Genomic DNA, 26,382 nt, shown 5'->3' on the forward strand with positions numbered 1-26,382 from the left:
TTCTCATCGCTCATCTACCAAACCAAATGTCTGTTGACTGATTTACACAACATTTTAATCGTCGTCCCACATTTATTTAGTTTTTCTTTTTCAACTTCCGAAAAAACATACGATTTTAATAAATTATAAAAATAATAATTAACTCTCTCGCCGTTTAATTGTTACAATCTCACGGTTGGTATTTGTGTAAGTTATAAGTTTTTATTTTAATACTTAAAAAGAGATCAAAGTTCAAAGACTGCATACAAAGTAACATTTTAAAACGTAGAAAAATACTGAATTAATTTCCAAGTGAAGTTAAAAAAAAAATAAGTAAAAAACAAAAACTTCAAACATGTCTGGGGAAAATATTGTAATTGATGATAGTTCTACCTCCTCAAGTTCCAACACTGAGGAATCTGCGTCTTTCATTGCTTCGGTTATAAATGAAATCATCTACAGTCCCATGAATTTGGCTCTTGTAGCCGTAATTGCATTCCTCGTTTATAAAATAATCAAAGACCGAATTGAAGTCCCTCACAGCGATGTTAAGCCACCACAACCTGAACTACCAAAACTGCGAAGAGACTTCACAATTCAGGAGTTGAGGGCATTCGATGGCAATCAACCAGATGGAAGGGTTTTAATTGGTGTAAATGGAAGTGTATATGACGTCACCAAAGGAAAGAATTTCTACGGACCAGGTAAGTGAAAGAAAAAAAAAAAGTTAGAATCTAAAGTTACTACGTATGCAAAAATTTGTTCATTCTTCCCACTCAAGTAATTGCTGTGAAATACCCATCTATCTATCAGGAACTGTCTTTTCGCTTTGCCTATCCTTCTTCCATATTGCATGAATATGAAGCGATCGAAAATATACGAATAAAAACGCATTGAAGTATATAAAATTAATAATAAGTAGGTAAGGTAGGCATGTGTTGTACTCGTATTCGTATTGTCAAGTCAGCAGTAACAATAAAACTTTCCTTTCCTCCGCTGCGCCGAGTTGCTCTACTTCCGCCGGCATTGTGAAGCTAAAAACAAAAACAAAAAAGGGAAGAACATGTCCATTGCACCTTGAACTACTAAAACAAAGTTGAACAAAAATTGGTTGTTTTTTTCTTTCGATTTTTAATTTGATAGGTTAGCCATTTAATATATACAGACAAAACATAAATCAATAATATACGGCTCTGAAAACATACTGGCTCAGGTATAGATAGATAGATGCGTTTGTTTGTGACTTATTCGATAAGTCATTAGTTCTATATCTCAATTTGCTTGCTTGCAATGAACTCGAAAATCGAAAAACCTAATTTGACCATTCTCACCTCAGTTTAATTGTTTTGTTATCTACTTATATACATATATTTCAATAGGTAGATATTGTGTGATGTATATTCAAGACATAGTGTGCTTACTTATATACTTGCGAGTATTTTTTAAGTATTGAACAAAATACCTATATGACTATGTTCTTTTGCGTTATTTTTTGTTTTCTGTTTTAGATAATAAAACCCCTTCACTCTTGGAGCTCCTTTTTGGTTAGCGAATGATACTTTATTTTTTGTAAACAAGATTCTAAAATGTTTCATCTTGAAGGTTGATTGTCCAAAACAGTACGCAGCTAGAATTTTGTTCTCTTTAATTAAATACACATATGACTAGGCATACAAAATGAAATGAATAATTGTTTATTTGTGGTTTGAATGATGAAGTTTCAGTTTATTTATTTTCGTTAGATAGAGTCATTCATTTATTAGTCTTAATTTAAAGGGGTTTCCAATAAGACGTTTAATTTTGAATGGCAGATGATGTCAATTAACATTTGACAAATACATCTGTGCCTTTACTAAAAATTAAATGGACACGTTCAGACAACATTTGCACTCAACTAGTTCTTTGAACGTAAAATAAGATTAAGGCAGATAGTTAATTTTTCATCCGTCATTAATGTCAACTTTACTTGACTAATTTTTGCATGCATTATTAATTATATTTATATAAAAACAAAAAACTCCTTACATTGGATACAAAAAAGAATTGATTATTCTCACTCCAAAATGACAATGAAGTCTTTCCTACGAAACTTTAAATAAAATTTTGCAGAAAATGAATAAATCATAGACTTATGACATATTTTTTTAATAACTTTCCAGTTAACTCTTAAATGAAGTTGACTTTGTTAGAAGAACATTGGGCAGTTTCAGAAAACATAAGGGGATTCATTTGCAGTCAACTAATCAGTTTCGCAAATGTGAAACATTTCAAACTCGGAACTTAAATTCTCTAACCGCCACCGTTCAAAAACCACCAAAAACAGTCTACGGAACATTTTCTAAGCAACCTACAAGTCCTTCGTGACTTGTTTTTTATTGTAAAGAAATTTTACTCATTTCTTTTCCAATTTCACAAGGAACAGAAAACATTAAATGGAATTGTGCAGAAAACAAATAAATAATAAAGTGATAAAGTTAAGTTTTCAGTTGAAGTAAAATACATGATCAGCTGTCATTATGACATAAGTGTACTTGACTTGAAAGTGAGAGACTAAGTAAGTAGACTGAGGTCGCATTCACAAAGCTAGTGGCTACGTAGTCAAGGGATTCTGATTGGCTTAATCTTACTATAAAAGTAGTTGAAATTTCCCCTCCGACGTAATGTAAAAATTTCGGATACAAAGTTAGTGCAAACTGGTTTTGACGTTTCGCAATCAGCTGCTCAGTAAGGACACAAGAATTTAAAATGGAATGAATATTTCGCAATTTAAATACAAATATAAATCAATTATATTATATCTTCTATTTGGTTTTATTGAATTTAAATAGAAAAAAAATATTTAAAGTTCTGAAAACACAGATGTTTCTTATTTTATATATTTGTATTTGTCATTAATATGACAGTTCCGGATTGAGTAGCTTTGTAGTGCAATTTTGCATTCACAAATACCCTGGTTACAAGACGAGATCAAGGAATTGGCTCTCTGAAATTACGCCATAGGAAATTACGCCAAAAAAATAAAATGGAAAAAACGCCAAAAATTCTTCTTACATTTTTTGGCGTTTTTTCCTAGGAAAAAGAACACAAAGAGTTAGGCGTTAATTCCGGATTTTTTGGCTATTTTTTCCGAAAATTTCTTGGCGTTTTTTCCTTTTAGAATAATGAAAAACGGCCAAACAATTTTTGTTTGGAAAAAAAGCCAAACAAAAAAGGGAAAAACGCCCAAAAATAAACTTTTTAGTTTTTTTCCAACTCTTAAAGGAAAAAACGACACAAAACAAAATATTATATATATTATTCGATTCGGAAAAAAAGCCAGAAAATTAACGTTCGTTCTTCAAATCAAAAACAAAAAATACAAAAAAGTACATGTTTGTCGAATGTATTCATATGGTATACAGAAATATATAACGGCAAATAACAGTATTTTACATGTTTTACACGAATTTTGAAGAGCATATTTTATGTTAAATTTTTTAACGTGATCAGTAGTGATTGATAGTTTGTTGTTTCCCTAACGCGAGTTGAAGAGCATTTTCATAAAGTGATGGACAAAATGGAAAATTTTGATTATGAAATTATTAGTGGTAAACAAAAAAATAGCAAACTTTTGTACGTAACGGAACAAACGGAACGGAGTGTATAAAGAGGATGTTCTTTACATTTGTTATATTAACAATTGTTGTGCTAAAATGTTACGTCGTACGTTCATATTCTTTCATACACTTTTTGGGCTTTAATTCCAAATTAATTTAATTTAGCCAGAAAAAGCTACGTTTATTCTTTTAAGGCTTACTTTCCAAAACTAATTTGGCAATTACACCAAAAAGTTCTTATTTTTTTGGCGTTTTTTCCATTTTAGTATTTTGGCACTTTTTCCAAAAGTTTGGCGTAATTTCCACACTTTTTGGCGTATTTTCCTTTTTGTTCTTGGGCGCTTTTTCCGATTTTTTTACGCCAAATTTGGTTGGACTTTTTTTCCAAAACAGTTTTTGGCGTAATTTCAGGGAGCCCAAGGAATCGAATCGAATTGAGATTTCGATGCAGGTATATGGTGGCACTGAATCGAGGAATCGAATTCAAATGGAATCGAAATAACATTTGGGTTGTATTTGTGTGCGTACTGCTACGTGCATAACTTTCAAATTTTATAACAATGCTCTCAACACAAAGACGAGCGCCAAATTAAATTCAGCTTAGAACCAAAAATACTAAATTTAAATGGAGTATTTTTGCTTAGAACAAACAAAATGGAAAAAAATTATCGCATCGCAAGCAAGACCTCACACACCAATAACTCGATTCCCCGATTCAGGTTTACAAACAAATTTTCGATTCGATTCACCTCTTTCAGTGGGATCGGATCGAGTAATCCTATTTCGATCCGATCCAGGTCTATACGGCGCTAAATCCTGATTCAATTCGAATACAATTCTCCTTGTAAACGCGATAAAAACTAGTTGAATTTTGACTACGTAGTAAAGTTGCCTGAACTTGAAGGACAATTTTTTGCAACTAACCAATCAGATACTTAAAGTCCCTTATGTAGTCTAAACCTGCCTATTTCTTGGAAGCTTACCAATCAATTACTAGTAATTTGCTTTCTTTTAAGACCCTTATATTTTCTGAACCTGCTAAATAATAAAGGGTGATTTTTAAGCTATTATTTTTTTTAGCAATACTGGTTTCAACAGCTGACGCACGTTTCGTGTTTTGTTTCACCGTCAAACTTCTTCATGTTTGGTCTATAATTTAACCATGAAACGTCTTACAAACGAACAACGCTTGCAGATTATTGAATTTTATTACCAAAATGCGCGCTCTTTAAGAAAGTTCATTGCGCGCTTCTTCCATTTTATGCAAGACTTGAAGCCAAGCGACCTACTGCAACGTTAAATTTTTCGTGAATGGGCTCTTAAAAAGTTGGCCCAAGATCCACTTTTTTACCGAAAAATTGTGTTCAGCGACGAAGCTCATTTTTGACTCAATGGGTATGTAAATAAGCAGAATTGTCGATTTTGGAGTGAATATCAGCCAGGAGCATTGCAAGACCTACCAATGCATCCCGAAAAAGTCACAGTTTGGTGTGGTTAATGGGCTGATGGCATCATTGGAATGTACTTCTTCAAACATGATGCGAATCGTAACGTAACTGTGAATGGTGAGCGCTACCGTGAGATGATATCCAATTTTTGTTTGCCCAAAATTCAAGAGCTTGACTTCCATGACATGAACAAGGCGGTGCCACATGCCACACAGCAATCGCAACAATGGACTTATTGAGAGGCGAGTTCGCAAACATTTTATTTCACGTTCGGCCGGGTCAATAACCCGCCTGGATCGTGCGATTTAACGCCTTTTGACTATTTTTTGTGGGTCTATGGTATGGACCGTACTATCGACTCAAATAAAGAATTCATGCATTTTTCTGAATTGCATGTTTTTTTAACTTTCCTATAGCTTTTAAGAATCACCCTTTACAAGCTTCAACAACTCATTGGAATTGTTAAATTTCACTACAAAAAATCATTAAAATGCTCCCAAAAAAAGTTTCTTTATTCTTGAAGTTCTCAAATCTTTAAGATAAGCTCTCAACCGAAGTAAAAGATTTATTCCGCTGATCATAATGGTAGCCAATTTAAAGAATTTTGTACTAAGAAGAAACTTTGACAACCATTTTATACTTTTTAGAGCCACTGTCTTAAACGTTAGACCGGAACCCTAAATTCGATGTCGTGAAAATGCTACCATTTTTTTAAGGCGGAATTTTCAGGTTTATCAACACTCAAATAAAAATGTGAACATTTTATAGAATTAGTTAAACTAAATTCACTCACGCAAGTCTTATTAAAAAATTGACTCCGAGCAAAAACAATCTAGTTAAATTACGTTTGCATTCCCTTTTTTTATCGTCTTTATGATGTCAAAAAGTGCTTTTCATGTCCTTATAATATATTTTGCATGAGTCTTAAAGTTGAAGATTTCGTTCTGTTGAACATGATTGGGACTTATTTTTGTTTCCTCCAAATCGCATTAGAATAAAAAGACAAACAAAACACGTAATTTATTTATGTATGTAATTTATTTTATATATGAGGTGTGTTCAAAAAGTACCCGGAATTTTTAAATTTCGCGGGTCTGGAGAGTCCGAAAGTCAAAATTTGTTTGGTATTGTGTTTGTATACATGTCCCTAAAGTATGATGCAATTTTCAGCTATATTCACCGTTAACTTTGTCTGTAGTAGTTACTAAGGTTCAACGTGTTTTTATGAGCTCGGCGATTTTTGATTGTTTAAACAATGTTTGACCAAAAAAAAAAACAATCGCATGAACATCGCTCAGGAGCTGTTAAATGATGTAAACAACGATCGAAGTTTGCTTGAAAGGGTCATAACTGGTTATGAAACATGGGTGTACGGTTATGATATCGAAACCAAAGCACAATCATCCACCTGGAAGCATCCAACGTCACGAACGAAAAAAGCTCGTCAAGTTCTACCAAATGTGAAGCTTGCTATTTTCTTCTATTATAATGGCATAGTGCATCAAGAGATCTTACCACATGGTCGCCTATATTAATTCGTTGCGTAATGTTAGTAAATGTTTCCATTTTTCTAATAAGGTAATTTCCTTCTCAACACAAGATTCTACTCGGAATCAATATGCGAGGGCGGGTCAAAAAGTCTTTTTGAATTTCTGACCTATTTACTGAAACAGCAACACTGCTCCTGTCTTTTTTTATCAGACTTGAGGAGAAAATGGAAAAAAGTGAATTTCGTGTAACAACTCACAGGAAGGTTTGGCGTTGTTTAATCGCAATATGGAGGAGTTTTTGCGCCGTTTTGTAACCGTGGACGAAACATGGATCCATCACAACACACCAGAGATCAAACAACAGTCAAAACAGTGGGTTTCTAGGGGTGCATCGGCGCCAAAGAAGGCCAAGGTGGGTTTGTCAGATAATAAAGTTATGGCGACTGTTTTTTGGGATGCACGCGGGATAATCCACATTCAAAAGGGAAGAATAATCAATGGGAAATATTATGCCAACTTATTGGACCGATTCAATGACGATTTGAAAAAAAACCGACCTCATTTGGCCAAGAAAAAAGTTCTTTTCCCCCAAGACAATGCAAGTGTGCACAAATGTGCAGTTGCCATGGCAAGAATCTATGAATTGCTCCCTCATCCACCCTATTCTCCAGATTTGGCTCCGAGCGAATACTTCTTGTTCCCAAACCTGAAGAAATGGCTTGGAGGAAAAAGGCTCCAATGATGAAGTCATCTCGCAAACAAAGGCCTATTTTGAGGACCTCGACAAATCATTTTTTTGAAAGGAATACAAAAATTGGAGAAGCGTAAGAAAAAGTGTATAGAGCTCAAGGAAGACTACGTTGAAAAATAAAATTATTTTTTTATCAAAAAATCTGTGTTTTATTCCAAAAGTCACGGACTTTTTGACCCGCCCTCGTATTAGGCTGAACGCCTTGTTGCTCGGAATGTCCGGAAATTTCAATATTTTCTGTCCTTTCATCCTATTTGGAAGTTGTTGACAGCTCAGAAACCACGGAATTTATCCCATCAGGTTTAATAAGCTCATTATAAAAGTCTAGGAGCTGAGGTATGGTTGCACTTAACGGAACTTCCAAATTATTGGCTATATCTTGACATATCCGGAAAATGGTATAGGTTTTTTCTATAACTGCAACTAATCCCACTTCTTATGTTGTAAAGGCTTCTTTATTTAAATAAAAATTAAGTAACAACGTCTGTTCAAATTCAGCTCAAGAATATTCGTTATAATTGAAAACATCAAAATAATAATTTCTATAAAAAGGTGTTCTAAGGTTTTGCTTTACAATAAAATAAATTTTCTTTGATTTCTTTTACGAAAATATTCGCTATTAAATATCAAAATGAAACCTTTTATTGGAAGTCTCTTCATCGCTTTAGGTACCAAGTTCTTTGTAAAAAAAAGGCTTAAATAGAATTGATGTATCTTGATTTATTGTTCTTTAACATTTGTAAAGAATAGGATGGAAATAGAACAAAGTAGAAAAACTTTCCATAGTAATTCAAATTGGTCTATTTAAGTCTCATTTTTATTTTATGTCACACTGGTAAATCCAGAAGAAATATATTTCGAAGAAAACAAAAATCAAGTAAATTGCTTGAAATTGGAAATCGACATAAATTACAAATTCAAATCACTTCAATTTATTAATCATGCATAAATATTTATGACAATAACCACAGTTTCAATTAATCAAGCACAATCTCGCTTTCGTGTGAAATTATTTCTTGACTTTTACTGTAAAAATTTCGTTTCTTGATTATCTATCCAACTTATTTTTATTTTGTTTATAAATCTTAACAAGCTTCACGCTTCGATAAGAAACCAAAGGAAAAAAAAAGTTCAAGCACATACTAATGCAATGACTTTGCAACAATTTCGTCAGATCATAAAATTATTTGCTCATAAATAAATGTAAATATATGTATGGATGTACATTTATTACAAAAGACTGAATGAATGATTTAAGATGTTCAGAGGTCAGTTCGTTAAGTAAATTCAATTATGACGCCATTGACGTAGGTAAATATACAATATTTTGGAAGTAGTGATAAAATTGAGTTACTTTAAATAAAATCAATGAATTCCTAAACAACTAAATGTATTCCTATACTTACTTTAGAAAAAGAAAAACATGAAAAGAATTATTAACACAATATTTAGTATACGAGTTTACTTGGATACATGTCTTGAAACGCAATAAGAAGAAATCGAAATTGGTGTTTTGTTATCACCTATCCAATGAAGCACACACATATTAAACATTATCAGACAATAATTTTGCTTTCTGGTGACCGAACGTATAAATAAATAATCAATTATTGTGTGATGGCAATCTCCTCTTTATTTATTTTTCGTTATTCTACTTGGTTATTGAAATATTTCTCAAAGATATTTTTCTTTTCATTTTGGTCGTAAAAAAAGATGACCAATAAATTAAGGCGTTTGGTGAATTGCATCTGTTTTCCTAGGAAGTAAAATATTCGCACGAAAAATGTCGAAATATTAAGTACATAAAAACCCAATGATTCGAAAATAAAATTTCTTATGGCCAAATAAATTTTGGATGAAAGTAATGATTCGCTCGTGTTCGTTTATTGTGGAAAATAAAATTATGAGGTCACTGTTAAAGATTTCCATTGAAAAATTCAATAAAAATTATTATTTTTATATTTGATTCAAGTCTTTTTTGTTCGTACTTAAAATTTGCAATTCAGGAAACAGTCCACCACAAAACGAATTTTAATATTTTTTAGTCATCATCGTTTTTTAAATGATTTTTGTACGTACTTACATGCATACGTACATATGTACTTAAATGATATTAATCTTATTTGTTTTGGAAGTATAAAACTATGAAAAACATACTTGAACATTATTGAACGTGTTTACTTACTTACTAAGGTCGTCAAGCCTGTTAAGTCCGTTGGGAATCACTTAGGGCTTCTACTAATCCTACGCGCCATCGTATGCGCTTTTCGGAGATGTGTTTCAGCTCTTGCCTAGTGACGCTGATTCCTCCTCGACTGTCCTGTGCCATGTGCTTCTCGGTCGTCCAGCTTTTCTTCCTTCTTCTCCAATCCATTGCCACTTACGCCTTCGTATAATAGAGTCTATAGGTTCCTGGATTGGATATTCGGTTAGGACCGAAAATTCTAAGGGTGTTGCGAAAACATCCATTCACGAAGATTTGCAGCTTTCTTGTAATGGCTGAAGTAACCTTCTAGGTGCTGCACCCATAAAGAAGCAAAGATTCGACATTTGTGCGAAAAAGTCGTAGCTTTGTTCTTAAGCTAATAGAATTATTCCTCCAAATTTCGACAGCATACCGAACGTCGCTTTTGCTTTGCCGATACGGCAGATTACGTCTTGTTCGGTTCCGCCTTCGATGGAGACAGTACTTCCAAGGTATTGAAAGCTCTCCACTTTTTCCATCGGATTTGAGAGGGTTGTCGGGTTCCAAAGCTGATCATTTTTGTTTTCCCGGAATTAATTTTAAGTCCCATTACTTCTTTTTCCACACTTGTTGTCGTTTGATGGAGATCCCTGATCCTATGAGAGAGTAAGTAAACATGCTCCGCGTAAATCTAAGTGCTTTAAATGGATTTCAAAGTCCATTGGATTCCTCCGCTCCCTGACAAAGCTGCACAACATTTGTGATAACTGCACACAAAACAGGTTACGAATAGATTTTTCTAAAGTTTACGGCTAAGAGAAAGTCAGAGAAATGTTTTAAAGCTTATCAATTTGATCTACCATCGTTATATAAAATAATAATTACTAGAAACAAAAATTCTAAACACATTTTTGACCAAAATAAAATGATCTTTTATAAAAAACCTGTTATTCTAGTTCGATAAGTGTGTAAGTCAATACCAATACAAGCGCGAATGCAAGAAATGTATACTTTTTTAAGCAAGTTTTGTCGGTTTTTTTTCCTAGTGTTGGGAGCATTGTCCAGCCTTCTTTTTTACTTAGAATTAAAATATGAACCTTGAATCCGAATTTTGAGTTAGACTAAAACCTTTAGAAACTCCGATTTTAAAAACAGGACCACACAAAATTCGTACAAGAGCAATAATAATTCTAGTTTTATACTTTTTTAAAGACCCTTTTTGGGTTGGTAGGGTCCTAAAAGGGACTAGGAAAAGCTCAAAATAATTAGATTTGGGATTTACGTTGATATAAGGATAAATGATCATTGCCATTGGCTAAAATATATAATTGATCAATTCTTCATGGCTTCAACATTCAGGCCAGACAACACCCGATGGAGTGTGTGCAGAAATCTTCGCTGAGTTGAACCACCTAACTCAGCTGGTCAACGAGCCCACCCGAATATCAGATGTTGAAGGTCGATCAGAAAACACTCTTGGCTTTTTTCTTACCTCAGAACCTAATATGTCGGTTTTACACTAAAATAAAACCGATATTATTTGCCGCAAAACACACAGCGTCGTTGTTGAAGAAGCTGATGTATACTCGCCTTTAATTATTACCAATCTTACTAATTCTGTTGTAATATCTGAAGCATAGACGGAGCTGCTGTAGATGTCAAACTCACCAGCTGCGCCATCGCGGCAATTTCCTCATAGTGTCTTCACCAGCAAGGAACTTGCTCCGACGCTGTGTGTTTTGCGGCAAATAATATCGGTTTTATTTTAGTGTAAAACCGACATATTATTTACCTACCGAAACACACAGCGTCGTTGTTGAAGACCTGTCTGTTATCTGCTGGTGTTTGCCCACAACGCTATGATGAATGTTTTTTTTTTTTTTTTTTTTTCATTTTTATAAATAATTCAACTAATTACAAATAAAGAAATTCATTTTTAATAACATAAAAGTCTCCGTGACTATCATATAACATAACTTAAAATTTAATAATTATATTGGCTTAAAGTTTTTAAAAAGAAAAGTTGAACTTAGGTTAGTATTTGAACTTATCTCTCTGCAGTAATGCTTTCGGAACGTATTCTCAGTACTCCAGTTTCCTCTTGATAAAATTTCATCTAATGGTTGGTTCTCTAGCCAACCCAATGAAGCAACCGCTGCTCTGAAACTTCCTGGAGGAGCACCAACGCCCGCATCTTTTAAGACAGTGCGAATCCAGCTTCCAATTACTGTTCTTGATGCCGGCTTTACCGGTCCATGAATGGTTATGAACAAGCTATCTAAGTTGCTCTGGAGAGCCCTCCTAGCTTGAGAGAGTCTAATCAACTGTTTTATCCAAAAAACAGGACAGACATTCTTATTTTCATGGCAAATTAACTGCCAACTAGACTGCCTGTGTCTGGCTGAATCAGTCTTGGATCCGAATGAGGGATGCAAAATTATATTGCCATCATTCTCTATGTAGTTATCGCATGATATTTTCAAAAGTGTGAGGTCATGAACTCTTCTACCTGACGCTAAGAGTAGAATGGAAGCTGTTCGCCTCGAGGCCTCAAATAAGTTTTCATTTTTAAACTCATTCTCTGCTAACCAATTAAACACGCACCTTGGATCCCAAATGGGTGGTTTCTCGGAAGGTGGTTGAGAAGAACAGATAGCTCTTAAAATACGCCGTACAAAAAAGTCTTTTGTTAGACTATCAACTAACGCTGGATCACAAAAGGTTGCAATCGCAGACTTGTGCACAAGGATAGTACTGGAAGCAAATTTATCCTTCAGGTAAAGATTGGCCAAATATCTCGCTAAGCTAGAACCCTTAGGGGATCTAGGATTGATCCCAACCTTTTCGCACCAAAGAAGCCATCTCTTGATAGCAGGAGAATAGGTTTTAAGTGTAGAATCTCTCCATCCTTTACTCAATAAATTCTTTTCTTCGGAAGTCCAATCTACTAGCTGGCCTCCCCAGCCCCAACTATCCATACTTTCAGGGTTAAATTGTCTACCTGCGAGGGAGGCTGGCCAGTTGTTACATCTATTAACACCTTCCGCAAGTTTTGAATTACAAAGGGGGGCTCCAGCGCTCGGGCTCTGAGGTCGGACATCCAGAAGGTCTGGTCCCATTCTGGTGATACAATTAGGTACTTCCCGTGAGATCGGTTCAAGTGTGCTAGAACCCTCGGCATTAAGTTGGGCGGTGGGAAAATCCAACCTAGGCAATAATCCCAACTCCGGCTGAAAGCATTTATGTAAGCTGCGGCCTGATCTTTGCAGTCTATTGATACATAGTTGTCGAGAACTTTTGCTTCTTTTGAAGCAAAGAGATCTATCTCTGGAATTCCCCATTTTTTGAAAACTTCCGCAGTTGCTTGGGGTAGAAGATGCCATTCCGGCGTCGGACGACCTCTTGACAATCTGTCGGCTATTCCGTTGTATCTTCCCGGAAGATAAAATGCGGATATTGTTATATTGAGCCTATCGACAAGCTGAAGGAGTTGGTATGTTAAACTTAAAAGGTTCACTGATCTTGTGCCTCCTTCTTTCCGTATGTAAGCAATCAAAGTTCGATTGTCTGACTGCAGAAGAATATGTGCATCTTTCAGAACTGATGCCCTCTTGTCTATTGCCATGAAAACTGCGTACATTTCCTTTAAATTGCAATGCCATTTTTTCTGATCTTTCGACCACTGACCTGATAAGACTGTTTCGTTCAGATGAGCACCCCATCCTGTATCTGAAGCATCCGTTGCCAGAAAATGTGTCACTTCTTTTTTGTGTATTAACTCGTCCTTCGTTAACGCTTGGAGCCACCAATCTATCTCTTTCAGAGCCCTCCGAGGGATGATGAGTTTTTGTCTCGGACGTTTGTCGTACTGCCTTGAAAAAATCTGAAGGTAACGAGAATGGAGTCGACCTCTGGGCACTACAAAACTGGCGAAATTTAATTGGCCCAGTATCTGCTGCAACCGATGCAGATTGCAAAACTTTAAATTTGACATTACCTGAAGGGAAGATCGAATCTTCTCCACCTTTTTTGCTGGTAGGAACATAATGTTTTTGAAAGTGTTCCAAGTAATTCCAAGGTACTCCAATTCTTGACTTGGAATAAGGACTGATTTTTTGAAATTTATCTCCCAGCCAAGTTCCTCTAGAATTCGAACGGTTTCCGCAACCTGTGTTTCTAGTATGGAGGGGTCCTGATTTACTAAAAGGAAGTCGTCCAAATAAACTAACACTCGCATACCTCTTTTGCGTAGGATCTCCGCGATCCAGCAAGTTAGTGCTGAAAACATTCTTGGAGCCGAAGCAAGGCCAAACGGCAGACAAGTCAGTTGAAGGAGCTCTTCCTTGTACATTAATCTTAAGAAACGTCGATGGCTCTCTGCTATTGGCACATGGAAATATGCTTGAGAAATATCCACTTTTATCATCCAATCTCTTGGTTGCAAAAACTCTGGAATCGCAGAGTGAGAAATTAGTTTGAATGTTTTTACATTCACGTAACAATTTAGGGCTCGCAAGTCGAAAATCGGACGAAGACCTCCATCCGACTTCCTTATTAAGAACATTTTTGAAAGGAAACTTGGTCCAACTTCCGAAGGGGGTTCTAAGATTTTCAGTTTTTTCATCTCTGTAATCTGCATGTCCATTTTGTCTGAAAATGCTGTTGCAAACTTGATCCGAGTAGCTCTTGAAGGGTATGTTAAATGGGGTTTTTTGCAAAACGGGATTCTTGTTCCTGAAATAGTTTTTAAAATAAAAGAGTTTGCACCCAAATCCTTCCAGCTTTCTTGGTAAGCTTGCAACTGACCCCCTCTGAAAGTTGAACCTGAATCATTTATTGTCTCTGTCGTGTTCTTTGGAACGAAAGGAAGAATTAAACTTTTTGCCTTGGCCCTTATTTGAGTTGTTTACTTTCTGGTCTTTATGATTATACTTGTAATGCTTTCGAGAACCCACTCTACTATCAACTGCGTTTCTTCTACTCTGGATGTGGACTAGCTTTGGAGTAAAAGTTTTCTTTTCTCTAACGTGAGACGAAACACTAAGCCATGACTGCACTCCCCCCAATGATTGTATTAAGGAAGACAATTCCTGTTTATCGAAAAGATTCTCAGCACTAGGATTTACACCTCTAAGGGCAACTTGGACGTTCTTATTAGCTATTTCACCCACTAGCCTTTCTCTCCGCACCTCAATGCATTCTGCTCTCTTGCCACAGACCACCTGAAGTGCCAGTTCAGAGATCTTATAAGAAGCAGACGAAGATCCGAATATTGCAGTGAATTGTTCATAAAGAGTATTTGGGTTCAATTCATTCGGTGATTTAAACGCCCAATCAATAATAGACTGCAACCCGGACTTGAGTAATGACTTTTGTTCCAATAATGCATTTGACAATGCGGCCATTACTTGTTCTGTTGAAGCGAGGTAATCTTTTCCCTTATTTAGGGTACATAACTCATCGTTCACTTTTAGTTCCACAAAACCCGGGGTCGCAGCTAATGATTTCATAGCTTTAGAATACCTGACGCTCCTCCATGTAGGCAAACCAAAGTGCTGCAATTGCACTAACTCTTTCAGATTTTCTTGTTTAGCTGGCTGAACTAAATTAGAATCGCATTCCGTATGCAACTCACCCAGGTCTAAAGTTCTCCGTGAACTTTCTGGATTATATAAAAAGGAGGAGGTACTCGGCTGGTTGGGTGTCATAATGTCCTGTGGTAAAAGCATACTTACATACTGCGAAAGCTGACAAACCTGGTCCGTTAGATCATTTACCCGTTGATCCATAGAAGAAACATGTTTGGACATGTTTTTCTTTCTTTTATTTGGAGGAGGTGAAGCGACGCCTTCACTTTCGGAAGAAGATGGTGACGATTCCGACGAGTCGCTCCTTTTTCTCGAATGCTCGTCATCACTAATTTTATCTTTAGCTTCGCTCATAATAAATGATAATTTAAACTTGAAAATAATTTTAAAAAAAAAAATCTGCACTGATCCTTATCACAACCGTACAGTTATCGAGTACACAACGCTATGAGGAAATTGCCGCGATGGCGCAGCTGGTGAGTTTGACATCTACAGCAGCTCCGTCTATGCTTCAGATATTACAACAGAATTAGTAAGATTGGTAATAATTAAAGGCGAGTATACATCAGCTTCTTCAACAACGACGCTGTGTGTTTCGGTAGGTAAATAATAAGTACACTGTTAGTGTTCTATCTCCTTTAGACACATCTGACCATTGTGTTATATCAGCAAATTTATCGTGCAAAACTGTTCAGTTAAAGAAAGAGCTCCTAAGAGAACCGTTTGGCAGTACGAGAAAGCCAACTGGGACGGTCTCAATAATTACATCAGGATCTTTAACTGGTCATGCTTCCTCGATAGTGACGTTGACGCCAGCGCTGATATGATCTCAAGTTTAATTCTCCTGGGAATGAGCACTTTTATACCGCATAGGGTTAAAAGTATTAGACCCAAGGAAAACGCTTAGTTTGATGCGATCTGTAAAGAGGTTAGTTTCCGTTGCTATAAAGCCAACCGTACTGAGCAAAGCCGGAAAAAGTTCAATCAAGCCAGGAAGGCCTGCAACGCCCATATTCGACGGACCAAATTTTTACATGACCAAAAGTTACGGCAAAAAATACTGCAATGCCCAAAGGCAGTCAAAATGTTTGGTCATTTGTAAAAAACATGAGGAATTCTTCCTCTTCTTCGGTTCGTACGCTCGTTGTCAATGACACTCCTTTTGTTAGCTCTTTAGAGAAAGCTAATCTCTTTGCTAGGCAGTTCGCCGCCAATTATACGCTGCCAGTGAGTGTTATGACTCCGCCTGTATTTGAACGAGTTAGTGATTCTATGGGACCAATCATTTTTCGCACTCGTACTGTGGCAAGAGTTCTTAAAGATCTCAACATTCATAAATTTGCTGGTCCGGATGGTATCCCCGATATTGTTCTGAAGAGGTGTTCTTCAACGCTGGCAAAACCACTGCGTTAGCTTTTTCATCTGTCCTAATCCTCAGGTATCGTTCCGAGCGGATGGAAAATCGCGTTGGTCCAGCCTATTCTTCTTCACCGTCCAATTACCGACCGATTGCACTTACATCCTTTCCTTCCAAGGTCATGGAAACGGTAATTAATTTTCAGCTCAAGAAATATCTCAAAGATCGAAAGCTTCTTAATGACCGACAATACGGCTTTCATAGCAATAGGTCCACTAGTGATCTCATGGTTCATCTCACCGAACAGTGGAGCAAATCTTTACATCGTTTTGGAGAAAATAAGATTATTGCGCTTGATATTTTAAAAGCATTTGATAGGATTTGGCATCAGGCTCTCTTATCGAAAATGGTTTTCATGAATCCCAGCTTCATTGGATTAGTAATTACCTTTCGGATCTATCAATACAATTAGTATTGGATGGATTCAAGTCTGAAAACCATAAAATAAATGCTGGTGTGCCCCAGGGCTCCGTTTTATCTCCAGCACTCTTTCTCGTTTTTATTAATGATCTCCTGTCTGCAACATCTAATTCAATACATTGTTTCGGTCACGATAGTAGTCTTAGCTTTTAATATTCGTTTTCAGACTCACATCCCTCTTCTTCGGATGTGGAACTGCAATAACAAAATATGATAAACTCATTAAATTCCGACCTAAACAGCATTTTTCAATGGGGATTAAAAAACCGCGTGGAATTTAATGCTTTGAAAACCCAATGATGTCTTGTATCGTTAAAGCGAGATATACCCCCATTGCCATTATCCATGTATGGCACTTGCATCAATAAGACTGAACACCTCGATATTCTCGGTATGTGTGTCACCAACCACCTCTTCTGGAATGATCACATACGCGATGTCGCCAAAAATGCCGCAAGGTGTTTCTTCTGATCTGGCTGTTATCTACAAGACTTGAGATATAACTCCCATCTCTAGGCTTGTGCTCCTGCAACTTACTTAAGCCTCTTGCATAGTATTGAACGTAGAGCATTTAAATTGATAGATAAGTTCATTTTCTTCGCTTGAACATCGTCGCAAGGTGCTTCTAGGAATGCTCATCAGTATACCCTCGTGCCAATTCGGCCGTACTGTCAAATAAAGAGATTCGTTCTTTAGCCGTACTACGCGAATCTGGAATGCCTTACCACACTGTTTTTCCTAGTCATTGCAATATTCAGGAATTCAAAACCAATGTGCACCGACATCTCCTTTTAAAACCTCTCTCCTCTTCCTGGTGCTCGCACTGTGCCTCTGCAAAATAAGGGTAGTAATATCCCCTTGAGTGTGTGCTTATTATAAAAATAAACTGTAATGCCTCTAGACTATTTTTTTTTTTGAGAATAATATGTGTATATAGTGTTGGTAGCGCTAGCATTTGATAGATGTCAAACTTAAACTTTCCTTATGGAAGTTTCATCATATTAGTTGAATTTTTACCATTTACGATAATGGATCGCTTAACAATTAAAAACCACTTTCGGGAATCACAAGATGATTATGGTCGTCATAATAGACCGACTACGAAATTGAAAAGAGTGGCAGTAGTACGGATGTCATGAGACCTGTGCATCATTGTACTGCATGCTTAGTCGAAAAAATGTTGATGCTTCAAGTTCAAGTGTTGCTGATAATCCGTATTCATTCATTTCCCAGTTTTTACATCTATTAAAGGAGACATATAGATTGTTGTGACAATGACGAATTATGGCTTTATTGTGTTATAAGTTTCCTGGCAGCGTAATTTGGCTACCATTATTGACACTTTTAGATATAAGTGAGGCTTTGGGTGTTAATGATTTTAAAGTATTATTAGCAACTTTTACGTCTCATTTAAAAATTCTGGTGAATGCAAACTTCTTGCATGAAACACATAGCGCAAGCTTAGACAAAATTCCAAGGCTTAAATAGATACCCCAAAAGGAAAAGATATTCCGTAAAAGATTAAACCTTCACGTTGGGTCGCTGCCATCCTTAATCCCCTTGGCAATTGACCAATTAGGAGAACAAATTAGTGAAATTGTTAGATCATCTGCTCCCGTATTAGTAGTCCCAAGCAGCTGCAACCCAGAAATAAATGATTTGATTCCGAATGTATAAGGCTCAGAAAAAAATCTTTCGCTTTTCTTAAGTTATTTAGAAAATTTAATTTAGACCATTTTAAGTCTGCATATCTGGAAGCTAATAAAATATACAAACAGTTCGGCAAGGCTAAAAAGGTAAAATACACACTTAATTTAGCGACCAGCTTAGAAAAGTGTAAGGATTCGAAGAATTTTTGGTATAATGTACGGGAGTTGGATGGAAACAATCGTATGTCTTCAAGGATATTACAAACTGAATTCTGGCATCCCATTTCCGATCCTTGTTGACATGTCAAGATGACTTGCAATCGTTTCATTACGCTTGCCCAAACACAGTCGATAATTTGCTTGATTCTGTAATGGTCCTTGATGAACTGGAGCTTGCTCTTTTTAACATGAAGAACAATAAGTCCCCAGGAATTGATGGCATTCTTGTTGAATTCCTAAAAAACTCATCTTTAGAATACAAGCAATATCTTCTTTCTTTTTGTAACAACTTGTACGATTCCCACGAGCTTAAATAAAGCTGTTATATTTTCAATATTTAAGAAAGGTGTATGTTTCAAGCTGGTTTCGTGAGGGCTTTTCAACGGTTGATCATATTTTTGCTTTATCGAGTATTACTAACAAATTTATCCAAAAGAAAAAGAAGATGTATGCCTGCTTTATCGACTTAAAAGCTGCATTTGATACCGTCAATGGACAAGCCCTCATTTACAAAATGGCCTCACTTGGTATATCTAGAAAATTTCTAAATATCTACGAAAAATTTGAATGTAAAACTTTTGCTACAGTTTGGGATGGGGCCGAGGTTTCAAATTGGTTTCAAACGACTGCAGGTGTTCCCCAAGGATGTATCCTCAGCCCAATCTTGTTTGCCCTCTAAATTGATGATATTTCATATAATTTACTCGGTGAAGTTTGTTTTGCTGATATTCGTATAAAAGTACCTCTTCACGCGGATGACTTTGTTATCCTAACGGATAACTCATCTTCTCTCCAGCTACAAATCAATAGGGTCCAAACGTACTGCAATATCTGGGACCTTAAAATAAACTAAGAGAAAACAACGATAATGGTATTTGAGGCACGGAGTTGTTGAAGGTTGAGAGAAGAAAGGTGGTTCCTTAACAACCAACCTATTAAAAGAGTACAGGAATTCAAATGTCTAGGAGTATTGATGCCTGCTAAGAGTAGCTTCAATAAACATGTTCAGCGTAAGAGTAAAGGAGCTAAAGTAGCTCTCAACATAATGTGGCCAACTTTCTTCTCAAACAAAAACATAGACTTATGATCTTAATACCATTAACTCTTGCTTGTCTTACGGTATATAAGTTTTTGGTCACGCCTATTATGAAAAATTTGAGTTGATACAACGCCTCTTTTTCAAAAAATTAATTCGGTTACCTAATTCGACTCTAACCTATGCAATTCATGTTGAGTCTGGATTTGCGCCCATTTATATTAAAAATTTGAGGGAGTAATAACTAAACCAAGCTCGAATCTTCACACATCTATCATGAAGGTTCTTTTGCGAACAGAAGCATCGCCATTTAAGGAATGGACTCAACTTGCCCTTGAGCTTAACATAGATAATTGGCAAGATATCTTTTCGAATGTTATCGCAAAAGTTGATGAAAAAAGGGGCTGGGATGCGACCCACACTGATAACTTCCCATCCCGTCTGTCGATTTGTCTTGCTTAAAAGTTTGTCTCGTATCAATTTTTACCAAATTTGCGTACTATTTTTTGTAGGTTTTATTTTTTATGAAAAAAAACGGACTGTTGGGTTTTTATATAAAAATTACTGAATGTTGAAAACAATATTTTCTGTGAAATAAAATAAGTTTGAAGCTAATATTTTTAATTTTTAAAAAGCTATTTGAGCCGAAAGTAAATTTTTACCAAGTTTTAGTATTGTTTTTTTTAGAGTTTTATTTTTTGTAAAAAAAACTGTCAATTCGAATTTTTTTTTAAATTTTACTAAATGTTGAAAACAATATTTCTTATAAGTTAAATTAGTTTGAAGCCAATATTTAAAATTTACACATTTTTTTTTAGGTTTTTATTTTTTGTAAAAAAAACTGTCAATTCGATTTTTCTCAAAATTTTATCGAATATTGAAAACAATATTTCTTATAAGAAACAATTAGTTAGAGGCTATTTTCTCAAAGTTTTTAAAAGATATTTGAGTCGAAAATCATTTTTTACCAACTTTTGTTAATTTTTTTTTCGGGTTTTAATTTTTCGTAAAAAAAACTGTCAATTCGATTTTTTTCAAACTTTAACTGAATGTTGACAACAAGATTTTTTGAAAGATAAAAGTAAATTAAAGCCAATATCTCAAAGTTTTGAAAAGATATTTGAGTCGAAAATCAATTTTACCAACTTTTATCTGCATTATAATCTTTATAACAAAATTTATTTGAAGTTGACATCTCTTCTGGTTCTTGAGCTATGGAGGACGAAAAAAACGTCGCGAACGTACGGACGTACGGACATACGGACACACGCACGCACAGACATCTTTCTAAAAATCTTTTATTTCGACTCTAGGGACTTTGAAACGTCGAGAAATGTCAAAATTTTTAATTTGACAAATCGGACCCATTACAATAACTTCCTATGGGAAGTTAAATTTATATCTTCAACATCTAAGTAGAGCATCATCATCGTCAACAAGAGAAATTTATAGAAATCTAAGCCACTCCTTAAATACTAATGTGACAAATTATTTTAATGATAGACTTTCTGCGAGAGCTATAGGTACAATTTTCAGAGCAAGGTTTAAAATATTGAACTTGAATTATATTCCGCACCGGTCAGATCTACCTCTCCTTTGCAATTATTGTAACAGAAATGAGCATGATGATGCTTACCATTTCATAGCTATTTGTCCGATACTACAAGAAATTCGAAGGCTTTATTTTCATTTATTTTTTTCTGTTTGAGCGAATGTAAAACAACAAATTATATTTTTTTTATAACAAGAAATCTAATGAAAACCTACCAACTATTTATTTTATTAAAGCAAATTGTTATTTTCTGGCAGACGGCAATTTTGACATATTCATATATGTATTATTTTGATTTTCAAATTGAAAATAAAATGTTTTTTAATGAAATAAAGGAATAATAGTAATAATAAATAATAGTAAGGATACGCAAAAGAACGTGTTAAGGCAAATAATTTCTCGTTAAAAACCAACATTACCAAAGTTTCGGTTTCAGTTTATTTATTAATAACGCTTACACAGTAAGATAATAGATATCTTATAAATTAGTGAAAGCCTATGACTTAACTTTATATAACAATTAAATTTTTTTTAAAAATATGGTAAGAAAATAATATATAATTAAATTACGAGTATATACAAAAAAAGAAAATAACAATAATTTATAAATAAAATATTAATTGACGTTAAAATAGAAATAATACAAATAGAAAAAGGAAAAGATAGTTAAGTTAGTTAAAGTTAAGAAGAGAAGATAGTTCATCAAGTTAAGTTAGTTGCTTTGGTTCGAAAAGAAGATTTTAATACTTTTTTGGAAAATATGTATATCACTTATATCCCGCAAATGAGTTGGAAGTGAGTTCCAGAGGCGACATGCAGCGATTGCCTTTCTGAGGTCAAACACGAAAAACGTGTCAAAATTACCGATGTCGATCTATTCGATGTTGACATTCTGATTTTTTCAAACAGATAAGCTGGTTGGCGTGTTTTCAAGATTTTAAAAAACAGTATCAATGTTCGAAGCTTCATGAAGTCATTAAAAGGCATACTAAGCAGAATCTCTTGCAAATGTGAAATATGGTCGTACCTTCTTAAGCCAAAGATGTATCGAATGATAGTATTGAATGCTATGTTTAATTTATGTTTGCTGATGGAATCGCAGTTGTAAAAAATTTCGCATCCATGAGTGAGAACAGGTATTACAAGGGTCCTTGCAAGCATTAGTCTGGTTTTAAATGGAGTGATGTTTTTGGGCAGTCCACAGCGTTCTAAGCGATCCATAAGTCTTACCTACTAATTGGTTAATGTGGTCATTCCAGGTCAATGTTTTATTGAAGATTACTCCTAGATTTTTACTGGAATTTACGAATTCTATTGGGTTCTGGTTTAGAAATATGGAAGAAAAATATGTTAAGTCTAATTCTTTTCTTGATACAACCAGGCATTTGCATTTGTTTGCGTTGAGAACCAACCCGTTGCACGACGCCCAGCAGGATATCTTTTCTAGTGGGTTTTCTAGTTAAACCCAAAGAACAGCTTTTGTAAATTTGAATGTCATCGGCATAAAAATGTTTTGATACTTCATTTATAATGAAACCGATTTCATTCACATATAATGAGAATAAAAGGGGGGATAAAATTGATCCTTGAGGAACTCCTTGTTGAACCGGAAGAAAATCGGAGAGATTTCCATTTAAGAAAACGGCTTGCTTTCTATCATTCAAAAAGGAAGAAAGTAGTTTAATAGCTTCTGAAGATATGTTGAATCTGTGACACAGTTTATTCAGAAGTATCGAGTGATTCACCATGTCGAATGCTTTTGAAAAGTCTAATAGGACTAAAAAAGTTACATTATCAATATCGAGTTCAGTCCTTATGTCTTCAATTATTTTATGGTGCGAACGAAAACCTGATTGAACATCGACTAATAGGTTATTGCGACTGACGAAGTTGCTTAATTGTTTTTACATTATCCTTTCACAGACCTTGGACAGAAATGGAAGTATTGAAATTGGTCGAAATTCATTGCACAGCGAGTTTTTGGGGATGGGAATTATTTTTGCTTTTTTCCATTGATGTGGGAAAATGCCAGTCGTAAGGATTGAATTTATTACATGTGTAAAATAGGGTAGAAGCAAAGGAAGAATAGCTTTAATGAAAATAGGATTCAAATCATCAGCACCAGTGGCATTTGACTTTATACTTATACAACTTTCAACTATGTCTAAGGCGTTCACACAATCGAAATTGAACAAGGTGTCTGTAGAAGGTGGAGGTATGGTATTAAGAGATACAGGGTCTTTTAGAGTTATTATAGGTGTAGAAACAAATTTACTGTTTAGCTCATTAATATTCAATTCAGCTGGAAAATTATTTCTTTGTTTGCCTATTCCTAGCTTGCGGAGGTTGTTCCATATTTTACGACTATCCGATTTTAGTTCTAGACGGTTAGAGTAGACTGTACTTTTGCGTGTCTTACCTCTTGAACTACTTTATTTCGCAATGATTTATACAAATCACCGAGCTCGTAAACACGGAACCGTTTCCAGCGTCGGTATACTAGATCACGCTGATTTATAAGTTCTTTAATTCTACTAGTAAACCATTGTTAATTTTCGCGGATTCCAGTTTGTGCTTTCAATGGAACGTGTCGATCAAATAAAATATTAATATTTGTGTTTAGAAACTCGACTTGGTCATTTGGTGAAGGCATTAGGAAGATGTCATTCCATGCTATCATGTTTATATCATTTTCAAAATGTGTTTTATTGATATTCTTAAAATCTCTAAACTGAATTCTAGAAATCACTTGGTTTACACTTGAATTAAAATCATAGGTCAAAAAAATAAGATCATGTCTAGAAATCTGCGAAAGAGTAGTTAAAAATTACCTAGCAAATAGAATGCTGCGAATCTTTCTAAGACGGACATTAAAAAGACTTAGTCATAATTAATAAACCAAACTTTATATTTGAATTAATTCATAAAAAGAGGAAAGTAAAAAAATATACCTGTGGTAACCTAAAAATAATACATTTGAAATAAAGCAATTGGTTTGTGTTTTTTTTTTAAATCTTTGCATCGATTTTTGAAAATTTATTTGACGTTGTCACTGATCGAATATTCTTCTTCGAAAAGATCGTCATCGTGCTATGAATACTTTACGAGTCTATTTTTAGCAAAGCAAAAATGAGATAAATAGATCAAGTTCTTGGAAATGAACAAATCTTTATTCTGTCAAAAGTCCTTAAGCTCTGCGTTACTCTTTTGATTAATTATAAAGAATAAAAACTTGCGAATCCTCAAAATATAAATAATAGCCTAAGAGAGTTTTAATAGAACGGCGAAGTTACAATTGTTTGAATTTGATTAAAATACGAACAGTTTTATAGTTTGTTTCATTTAAACTACAACTTAAGTGATAATCTTTAATTAGCAGTCAAAATAATCAGCCCTATCATGAATTCAATCGTAATCGGAAATTTTTCCGAATCCCGAAAAAATGTATCATGAAATCCGTTCGTAGTGGAAAATCTCATACAATTTTGCATTACGAACGGATTTCATGATACAGTTTTTCAGGATTCGTAAAAATTTCCGATTACGATGGAATTTATGATAGGGCTCAATGCCTTTGTCGATCATGAGTTAAACCAGAACTAGTTGTTTAGTACGACGTTATGAGTAATTCAAAAATTCATATTTTAAGACACAGGTTTAAGCTAAAAAAAAAAACAACTCATTTTGTTTGCCCCAATTTCTTCAAACCTTAAAATAATTTCTAACTGCACGCATCACTTATTGCATCACTTAAACGAAAACAATAACTTAATACCAATAATTATTTTCCACATCACTGAGTCACAAATGAAGTTCAATTTAAATTCATGGATGCGTGCATGAATATTGTTTTTGTAATAAGTTTAATTAATATTTTCTAGGTGGACCATATGCTTCGTTTGCTGGTCGCGATGCATCAAGAAACCTGGCAACATTCAATGTAACAGCCAACGACAATGATGAATACGATGACCTTAGTGATCTTAATGCCATGGAAATGGACTCCGTCCGAGAATGGGAAATGCAATTCAAAGGTACTAAAAAAATATCAACAAATATTGAAGAAAATAAATAATTTTAAAATATTTTTGAAATACAGAAAAATACATCTACGTTGGACGTCTTCTGAAGAAAGGTGAACAACCAACCAATTATTCAGATGAAGATGAAGACGCAACAAACGATAAACAAGAAAAATCCGATGAAGCACCATCATCCCCTGCTGCTGCTACCGATGATGAGGGATTAAGAAAACGTACCACCGCTACCGCTTCCGCTGCACCTGCCTCTGCCGCTACTCCAGTTGCTAGCGAATCCTCTAAAGTCGAGGAAGTTAAATAAAGCACCAACCAGAAGTCTGAAGCTGGGTCCAACAACCGCTGAAAGCTTCAAATTTATTTTAATGAACAAAAATTAGTGAATTAAGATTCATTTTTCATAGAAAAAAAAAACAAAAACAACAAACAAAACTATCTTACCCTAGTTTTGACTTAAAATCTGAGACACAACAACAAAAAATAAATATATATTGTTTCAAATTTTGAGAAAAACATGGCTTTAGTTTTCATATGTAAGCAAATTTACAACATTTTTCCTTAATTTTGATTTCTTTGTTTTATACATTTAAAAAAAAAATATTGTTAAATTTTCTTAATTTCCATTTTTTTATTAAATTACATAAATATATATATTTGCATAACAAACAAAAATTACTAAAAAGAAAGAGAGATGTAAAAAAGATTGGAAGAGAAAAATATTTACTATACCTTTACTTAGATTTTATCATTTTGCAAGGATTTTGTTTAATTTTGTTTTTATTTTTCATTTTAATTTTGTGTTTTAATTAATTCTAGTTATGTTTTATGTACACACACACATTCAACACCCTCGAGACTTATTAAATATTGTACACATTCACATTAAAATTCCTTCGAATGTGTGTGTTTGGGGGGCACTTTTAATAATTTTCTATTGAAAACCTAATACTTAAAAAAAAGAAAAAACAAATAATATAATAATAAAACTTTAACGATAATTGTTTATAAGAACATA

At 34.6% G+C, this 26,382-nt stretch overlaps 1 protein-coding gene across 1 annotated transcript; it reads left to right on the plus strand.

Annotated features, from left to right (window-relative positions):
• On the plus strand, window positions 1-26,382 carry LOC129944630 (membrane-associated progesterone receptor component 1-like). The gene is made up of 3 exons (XM_056054196.1): window positions 1-683; window positions 25,212-25,364; window positions 25,430-26,382. Exons 1-3 carry the CDS (start codon window positions 335-337, stop codon window positions 25,669-25,671), a joined length of 744 nt encoding a protein of 247 aa, XP_055910171.1. The 5' UTR covers window positions 1-334; the 3' UTR covers window positions 25,672-26,382.

The sequence above is a fragment of the Eupeodes corollae genome, chromosome 2, assembly GCF_945859685.1.
Source record: "Eupeodes corollae chromosome 2, idEupCoro1.1, whole genome shotgun sequence".
Classification (NCBI taxonomy): domain Eukaryota; kingdom Metazoa; phylum Arthropoda; class Insecta; order Diptera; family Syrphidae; genus Eupeodes; species Eupeodes corollae.